This window comes from Apaloderma vittatum, unplaced genomic scaffold (assembly GCF_000703405.1).
Source record: "Apaloderma vittatum isolate BGI_N311 unplaced genomic scaffold, ASM70340v1 scaffold16687, whole genome shotgun sequence".
NCBI classification, from domain to species: domain Eukaryota; kingdom Metazoa; phylum Chordata; class Aves; order Trogoniformes; family Trogonidae; genus Apaloderma; species Apaloderma vittatum.
The window spans coordinates 1-9,716 of record NW_009726843.1 but is presented as its reverse complement, the minus strand read 5'-3'; the positions used below and the strand labels follow the sequence as shown (position 1 = coordinate 9,716).

Sequence of the window (9,716 nt, the reverse complement as noted above, 5' to 3'; positions counted from 1 at the left end):
TATATATATATACATAGTAGAGATTTTACAAAGGGAGTTAGCTGTTCCCTTTTGCTGTTTAAATTGGGTGGTGAAGTAACGGAACATACTATTTTGATAATCTGGAACATGCCCCAGGAGTTGAGTTGATTAAATGCTCTCTCTTACTCTGTATGCGAATGGTGTGTTTCCACGCAAACATCAGAAATATCAGAGCTGCAAACCCAAGGCCGCAGTATCTGCTCTATCCCTGCACAGCGGAACACATAGGTTACTGCCCACACGAAACATATTTTAATAAGAGGATTAGTCTGTCAACTACGATGGCAAATGTAGCGTTAGGATATTTTAGGATCATTTAGTAAAAGACCTTTTAGAAATCTAAGACCAGAGTCTGAGGTTTTGTTCCTTTCTATGAGTCATGACCCCTTCTGCAAGCTCCAGTGCTTGAACACTGAACATCATCATCTGGATTTTCCAAGCAGAGGTTTGCTGTCTTCCCTCAACGGTGGAAACAGGCAGAAGAAAATCAACTTTTCTGTTTGAAAGCTTTGGGAGGCAGGACCCTTAACAGAGATTTCATCACATCATTTTTGGCTTAGGTGAGCTACGTGGTAGATATAATTTGTCATCTCCTTCCCCATGGAAACTCTGCTTTAGTCATCCCGTACTCCAGTTATAAGGTTGTTCTGATGTATTTAGATCAATGAGCTACACACCAAAGATAATCTTGTCTAAAGGAAACACAATAAAATCTCCTGTAAGATTAATACATGAGATGAGAAATCCAATTAGAGCACACATCCTGCCACTTCAGTCATTATGGGCAAGATATCCACAATTAAGTCCTGTATGTTATGTAATACCTATAGGTGGGAGCAGGACACATCTGATAAATTTTTTGCAATTCTTGCCTGTGGATAGTTCAGGGAACTAAAGAAGCAACAGATGAAGGCAAAGTTCCCCGATCAGGTAAAAGTTAGGAGACTTGTATGTGCCAAAGGCTGGTAGAACCGAGGTAGTTCTTGGCATTGCAGCCACTCGTCCTAGAGGCACCAAAACAAGAGAACACCACTGCGCAGGTTTGACGCTTTTATTAACAAAGAACCCATGGGGCTCATTCATTAGTACAAAATACAATCATGTTCCCGTATGTTAAACAGCATTTTTTTTATTTTGTCTCTTTTACTGTTTCACAGTTATCAAAACAAAGCCCCTGCATATTGAACTTATTGTGCAAACAGTGATTATTTTAAGGATCAATTTCTGCACTAAGCCAAGTGTCAGAGAGCAGAATTAATCTTTTCACCCCTCCTTCGAAGGGCCACGTGTGCTTCCTAAGAAACACATTCTAGTTGTCTTTTTTTTTTTTTGCAGCAAACAATCTAAGGCCACAGTTTATCTGCAAATAATAATAATAATAAAAAACAACTCAAAAGATTTTAGAAAAAAAAAAAAAGAGAAAGCACATCATTACCCTTCATGCTTTTGTTTGCTTGACCATGATTATACCAAGTAGCACACATCACCTATATCGGGTACTACAGTCCAAAAATCACCTAATGTTCTTCAGGCTAATATTTTGAATAATTAACATGCAAGTTATTACAAAGCCACATTACCTTTCAAGTAACTATAATGGTACATGTTTAAGGAAAATATGCTTGTTCCCTTTCCAGGCAATGTGAATGGAAATCCTGCATTGATTGTACGGGCATGCCATCACATCAATAAAAAGGCATGAGAGCTACATCTTGAAACTTAAGGTAAATAACTGATTTTTGGAATGTCTTTTCTAAAACATTCACTCAAATTTTGGTTAAAGCTGCATTTGCTATAAGACAATACTTCAAGTTGCAAATGAAAAAAAAAACAAACGAAAAACCTAACTGCAGTTTGGAAAAGTGAATCTCAATCAGTGTCTTTTACATTAATGTAAAAGTGACTTGAGGTGAAGCGCTAAGAAATTAGACAATATAAGGAAGTCATACTAAAAGACTACTGAAAATATATATCCATGTAGGCCTGTAGAAAAATCCCTGCTTCTTAAATGAAGACAGATTTCATAAAAAAACCCCTATTTTTTTAAACTGCAGTTATTGATGAAATGAAGGGAACTCAAATTACTGTTCTTTTAGTTTTCAGCAAGTAGAGTTTGAACCACGTGAAGCACCGGGGTTTAACCCCAAACCCTTCTGTAAGACATATGGAGTAGTTCTAGTAGTTCAAAATCCCCTGTAGTTTAAAGACTCGACTGTAAACGTGCGTGTTGCGAATGCTGTGTTTCTGCTCTTTTACGTGTTCTGTCGATGTGGCTTACTTATTCCAACTGAGGCTTGGCTGGAAGCAAACACTCTACTTTCAAGGAAGGCAGCAGAAGGGCCAAGTAAAATGCTGTGCCTTCACTCTTAGCAGCAACAAACTCTCACTGTTCTAAATGACCTGAGGAAGAAAACATTCAAATATTGCACCAGAACAAAATTAAACAGCAAAAACAAACAAGGAAACACACTAACAAAAAATAGTACAGATAGCAAATGACCAGTGCAGCCCCTGACAATAGGTCTCTAGACAAAAATGCAGGAGTAATGAAAAGCTTTGTGCCATTACCAGAGGATTCTGTTCCCCTGATGCCTGCTTTCACTTCAGTTATAAGCTATGTCTATTCTGGGTATATTTACACCTCTCCCTTACACCTCTTATCTCATCCGCTAACCACAGAAACCATTTAGGGTCCCTTTTAGAACCGGAGCTTTAACAAGACTTTTTTTGGTCTCAGATCTGACCGTAAGTAAATATCCAAAACAGAGGTAGGCTTATAAAGGCTTCTGAATAAATAAGTATTGTCCATTTTGCTAAGTATACCTGCTGTTGGCAAAAGGATTCTCCCTCGCCATGCTTCCCCTTATCATGCTATCCATAGGCTTAAGATGCAGAAAGAGAACTCACAGTAGAAGAGGCTAGAATAATTCCCTTAAGAAATCCCTTGAAAGAAAGCATAGTGCATAAAGCTCTTATCCAAGTTCAATTTTCTTTTACGTACTTGATTCTCTTTCAGTAAATAGTTGTCTTCATAATATTGCGTAATAGCTATTCTGTCATCCATGATGTCTTTAGGATCATTACGAATGATGAAATAGTACCACTTGGCAGTTGTTAGAAGGGCAGGTCCTCATGAAATACAAAGTTAAGCTCGAGTGAAGACTTCACCCCGCATGTTAGCAGTGTTCCTTTCTTGGATGCAGACAGCGCAGAACTGAAGCTCCTTGAACACTGGCATCGTTTGGAAATGTTTTCTCACCCCACGTTCTGTTCTACTACACAACTTCTGCCACCGAAGTTCTCAACATCAGCGTCATTACGTAAATTTTTCTGAGTGTTCCAAACAAAAGATAAATTCTTTCTCTTCAGAAGATCCTTACTCTCCTCCTGGTACTTTATGTAGCATATCCACTTTTTAGAAAGCATGCAGTATTTTCAGGTACTTCTCAAGTATCGCTGCTCCCACAGTATCCTCATGTGCAGACTAATCCAGCAGATTCTCTTCCATCACCGAACATGCTCATACCTCCTGCTCCATTTTCCTTTGCCTTCTTTGCACACAAACTTAAGTTTTGAAAAAGAAAACTGTTTCATTCTTAGCTGCACTGTCGGCTTAAGCAGCAGAAAGATTAAGACATTCATCACAATAACGCTCATTACAAATCCTCTTCAGAGCATGAACGAAATGGGCTGAATTTCTTCTACATCGGTTGGATGTGGATCAATCTACAGAGAGAAGAAAGGCAACAATTACTGCCTCTAACTCTTGCATTTCTGTATGCGAGTTGGTTGTGGGTTTTTGCCATAAAAACACCACCTGCTGTTTATTTTTTTACCTCTGAATAAAGAGGTGGAGGCTGAAACCGGAACTCTTGTATGTAAGCAAAGACAGGACAACACAATTGTTCCTCACAGTCAATTGGTGGTGGATAAGCAGGAACATGTCTGGAGAACTCTTCCTCAGACACTACATCGGCGTAATTTGGTGGTGCTGAAACACAAGATATGCTACTGTCAAACATCAAACTACTCACTTGCAGCAAGACAACTGTCATACAGTAGCCAAGGCCAAGCAAACTGTATTTATTAGACATTGTGCTAGTGTCACATCACGTGAAGCGCCCTATGCTCATAAAAACTGTAACTAGAATTATATTTATAGTAAGCTTAGGTGATTAGCAGGAACTCTACAGATGTTTTTAGGGCTACTCCAGCCACAAACCTCTGCTGCAGCAAGACATATTCAGTAACAATTAACTTTAAGGCGTCTATCTCCAAAGCAGAATTCTCACTGTCAGAAGTCAGTTATTTCACTATTCAACTGAAAGTAGTCAGATAGAGGTAAAGAGGGTCATAAAAAAGCCTGAGGTGAGGGCATCCTCACCAATCCTTTTGCATCTTGGCTTAGATTTACGGGCCTTGCTTCTCATGAGTCACATTTTAATGGCCTGCATCTCCAGCAGTGCCCTCAAATTGGCACTGCTACCCTTCTGTCACCGGTAGTGCTAGGCTGTGTTATAAAGAGTTCAATATTTATTACCTTCAGGGTGTTCTGGCATGGTCAATGCCAGCCAACTCATATCCATACTAAACTGGCTGGTAATGCTCGAGTTTCTGCTTGAAAATCCAATACATGGGATAGTGCCAATCACCAGAGGCATTTCAATCATCAATTTCTTAGCACCAGGAATATGGATATACACCTATGCGACACCCCCAAATAAAAGGAAAAAAAAAACACCATCATGAGATCCCACTGAGTTGTTGCTCCTAAAAGTTACCCTACACCCTATACTGCTGACTGTTTAAAAATTAGAGGAGTTTTCTCATCCCAGGTGTATTTAGCTAACACTCTGACAGCTTTCCTTATTCTCCAGCAACTTCCTTCTTTCTGTACCTTGTCCCTAGGTGACATTAAACAAAAACACAGACCCAAAAGAATTACACACTTGACTTTCAGGCCTATCTTCCCATTTCTGAAAAGAATCACTAGAGGAACCCATCCCACTTGAAACACTTTCCCCTAATAACCTCTGTTGGTCTAAAACTCAGCTGCATCTTCCCCAGAAACATCTTCCCCTTTCCCCCATTACTCCTATCTTTCTATCTCTCGATCATCTTCAGTCTCTCACCTATACAATTTATGGTATTTATTTATATTTATTGTTGTTCCCAAATTGAAAAATCTAATAGCTGTTCAACAGAGAAAATTCTGCTCCAAACTCTGTATAGAATTCAAGAGTATGTACATATGTAATAAAAAAAAATTCAGTACTTACAGCTAATGAATATTCTACTCTAATAATACAGCAGTCAAGTATAGAGGGGGATACAGGTGGGATTTTCAGAGTTTTCCCATTCCAGGTATCTGTACTCCCAGAGGCAATATGGTTTCCTCGAACATTGGCAACCATCTGACGGAAGGTTTTTGTCTTCCCACTGGCCAGGTAAGTTTGTGTTTGGAAAATGGCAGCTTTTGGAACAATCAAACGAGAAGAGCAGTTCTCGATTTCTGCATAGATTGGTATGGCTTCCCCTTAAAGACAGAAAGAGTTCAATGAATAATTTGTATTCACCAACTTTCCTCTGGGAGTATCAAAGCATGTTATGCAGCACGTACATCATCTGCAATGTTGTGAGAACAATACTTGTTAGTTTCCTCAAGCTAGGTTGTGCTGTGGGTTTTTGTTAGGTTTTTTTTTTGTTGGGTTTTTTCCCCCCCAGAGTGGTATCCAGGCAGAATTATAGCCACCTACTACATCTTAAGTATAAATGATAATTCATTTTGAAACATTAAGCATGATACGAACAAGCTATAAAAGCTTTATTTGCAAATTATGCACCAATCTTCCTTTTATGTGGCACTAACTGAATTTCAGAATGTTTTATTTCCTCAATGAGCCTAATGTTATCAAGATGACAAAAAAACCGCTAAAGCTCATTCTTAACGGAAGCGTAAACCTACACAAACGTGACATAGAAACCTGATTACATCCCCAATTATTTTATCCCAAATAAAAGCATGTCAATGTTCTTTACACTCAAATGTACGTGGCTTTTCTAGAAGATTACAGACTAATGGGACTTCCTTTCAATCTATATTCCCAAGGGAGGGATAAGGAGAAAGGCAGGATTATTTTTTGTTAAAGCAAATTCATATAAATTTCTGTTCTCTACCTACTAAATGGAACTACTCTTTCTTCTATAAAGTGTTGGCTTCACAGAGATGAAAAAAAATTAACCCTATTAGATGTTTAATATTCACATTTTGAAGATAACTACTCTCTTACCATTACAGTATCCCTTCCTCTCAATTTTGGCACTGAGAGACACTGGCCCAGAGGTGAAAAACCAACAGCCAACCATCTTCTCCTGACTTCTTAGAACAGGTGTCTATAAAATACAGAGTATCTTTTATTTTATGGCATAAAGCTATTAGTCACTTGCAAGTTTAATGTTACACATATTGGTCATTGCAATCTACCTGTAAAATCCACTCGACTGGAGTTCTGCCACCACATAAAACAGCACCAAGGTTTGGTTATCTGAATACATGGCCGGATAAAAACCCCGGTCTGCATTTTGACCACATCAACTTGGAAGGTAATCTTTTTTAAAAAAGATTGATTTAGTGAATTTTATAGGTCTGCCTTTTTCATGTGGAGTCTACTGCAGTACTTATGCCCACGTTCCTCAGAGCAGAAGAATGCAGAATTAATTTCATCTGCAAGCAACTAATAGTTAAGCAGGTAAACTGGTTTTATCTTTGTATCTTTCATAAAAAAAGATAAATGTATACACACTGGGCTAAGGCGATGCATCATAACTTGGAAGCTACATAATCCCAAAATTTTAAGTTCATGAATAAAGCCATCTTAGTTTTTTGTGGAGGACTGCCACATTAGATGACATCTACACAGTTTGTAAAATTTTCCTTGGAATAAACTTACAACATACAAGCACACATGTCAAGGGTCCAAGCCAGAACTCAAGCTGCTTAAAACAATATTCTGGGCACTGGTGCCCAGTCAGGATAATCACAAAATCTAAAATTTGTCTTGTTTTGCACATTTTTTAGTGGTAGCCTCGGAATTTATTAAGACAGGCACTGCCTAGTTTATGCACCCCACAGCCCTCTCCTGTGTAATAACCTACAGTCGACTCTGTCCTTGCAGTATCTGGATGTGCTGTCTTCATACTCCTAAAATACATTGTAGGATATGAAGGCTGTATTCTGCTTACAAATATCGTTGCCAAAATACTTGTCTAAGGTCTCTCTAGAAAGATTAAAATGTAAGCATATAAAGAAGGAAAAAAACCCTGCTCAAAGTATCTCTTAACTACATTTGCATCATGACCAAATGTTAAAATTATCCTAGTATTTTAAATGAAATAGAAATTATTCATTCATATTTAAATGAAGAACCATTTAGATCCAGTTGCTTATCACAAAAGTGCAAGGTATAATTTTATATTATTTTCATAATATGCGCTGAGATAAAAGAATCCAGCTCATTTAGCTTCATCTTGCCTATTTTCTCATTACTTAATGCCTGATCTTTCTTATTACTCTACAGTATTTCTACCGATTATTAGAAACTCAATGCTTTAATGTGGCCAAATCTGTCATAAGAAAATAACTGAAAAGATCTCTGAAGCAGCTGCATGCACACACTTAATGTTAGAAAACGACATGGAAAATGGAAGGATACGTAACATAATGGCTAGAGCATAAATGACAGGCTGGGCATGATTAATACTCTTCTATAATTACTGTTCCTCAACCTACTATTATTGTAGAGTTTAGGACACTGCAGCCCTGTGAATGTAGTTGCTCTGGTAAGAGTAACTACTTTATGCTTGTGCATTATTATTATTAAGCCTTATTTATGCATCTGAAGCCTGCATAACTTTTTGGCAAGCGCATCTCTGCCAGTAGGGATGTAATCAATGGTATTAAAAAAAGCCACTCTGTTTGCTATTCACACAACCTCAGATCATCTATTTATAGAGAAAAGCTTAGGGAGCTTATATGCTTTCAGAAGTCAGAAAATGACACTCCAGAATAACATGGAAACGGTTATGGCGGGATGTGAATGCTTCTTGGAAATTATTTTTTTGCAGCTGGCTTTGAACGGGGGAGGAGGAGTGGAGGCCCCTCTTACCAGTAAAGCTGGTGAGCTGACGTCGATATGGCTAATGACCTGAAGCTCTGTCTGAACGCTTTGATCAGGTGCTGCAGGCCTCTCCAGAATCGCTCTCACATAGTACTGAATACTGCCATACTTCCCAGTGAAGGAGGTCACCAGAGGTCTGAAACGAGCAATCACAAAAGCATCACCAGAAGTTTACAAGTCAGCTCCAAACACGAACAATTCCTAACATCAGTGTTTACTCATTTACAGCTTGTTCTTTCAGGACTTTAGGGAAACTGAAGCAAACAAGGCATGTCTGTGTGGTGGTTGGTTAAGACAAACATAAAACTGACCTATCAGTTTGATATAAAAAAACCTCCCACTGAGTTGAATTCTATTAAGTTAATGTTCCACAACAAGCAGTGTCCAGCACAATCCCTTCAGTGTGGATTATTTAACTTACTCTTGAGGGAGTTGAAAGCTGAACGGAAATTCGTGTCTTCCATCTAGAACTAAGCTTTCCTCACCTGTAGGATAAAAACAAATAGTATGTTTTAGTTATTCCATAAATAGTAGAACAAAGCAGATGCTTTTATAAATTATTTATGTACAAAAACACCCAGATGCAAAGGACTAGGAGAAGTTTTTATTGATCCCAGTGGGGTCTGGATTGGAGCCCATGCTTTATTTATGCTGTGTGTGATTTCAATGGAAAAATCAAGGAAACATGGAGACCTTGAGTTTCAGTTCAGGACTCTGGCCAACTTCTAATCCAAAATGGCTTTTGTAAAGCATAAAGTAAGTTTTGTTTCATTTTCAGCAAGACAGCAACTGATGCACTTTCTCGATTAACAATTAAACTAACTTTTGTGCTAAAAAGCTGCCGTTTAAGGTCAGTGTTATGAAATGCTATTAAGACTTGTAGAAGGCCTACTGTTACACAATTTTTAGAGGCCTAAATTTGCTTTACTACAGATAAACCTGAGATGTGTTTCACCCTTATGGAACGAAATGCTATTTCCCTTTGATTTTTCGGTACTGCCATAGGGCTGCAGCATCTGACAAAACTGCCAGCTCTAGAGACTCAGGCAACAAAGAGCTTTCCTTTCTTAAGCCACTGCAAAAGGAGGCCGACTGCTTCCAGCATCTTCCATGGGCAGCTCCATGGATGCTTTTTTCAGAGCACGATGAACACGAAGGTGCCCGACGTAACCCCTACAAGAGGTAACCTCTGCAGGAAACCCAACGCAGAGTGTACGAAGCCAAGAGCTGCGGACTTTCTTCTGTCCCTGTTCCGCGTTTTTCAGCCGTTTACACAACGAATTAAGTGACCGCTGTTGCAGCCCCCCCCTGGGCATCCACGTCAAGGCTGCGGCTACGCCAGCCAGAGGTTTCCAGCGCGGGAACGATGTCCGCATTGACTGGGCACCCACCCCAGGCCTCACGCCCTTTCCCAGTATCCAGCCCCTCGGAGGGAGTCCCAACCCTCAGCTTTCCCCTTCTCCAGGAAAAAAAAACGGGCGTGGGCGCCTTCCTGCGGGTGGTGCCCTGCGGCCCCTC

The 9,716-nt window shown here is 39.3% G+C and overlaps 1 protein-coding gene across 1 annotated transcript; it reads right to left on the bottom strand.

Annotated features, from left to right (window-relative positions):
- Positions 1-3,434: 3,434 nt before the first annotated feature.
- Positions 3,435-9,574, bottom strand: ARRDC4 (arrestin domain containing 4). Its single transcript, XM_009873452.1, has 8 exons — positions 9,292-9,574; positions 8,620-8,683; positions 8,187-8,334; positions 6,312-6,414; positions 5,301-5,557; positions 4,562-4,724; positions 3,858-4,012; positions 3,435-3,747 (listed from the first exon to the last, which is right to left on the bottom strand). The coding sequence occupies exons 1-8, from the start codon at positions 9,572-9,574 to the stop codon at positions 3,691-3,693; spliced, it is 1,230 nt and encodes a 409-aa protein (XP_009871754.1). The 3' UTR covers positions 3,435-3,690.
- Between the last annotated feature and the right edge of the window lie 142 nt (positions 9,575-9,716).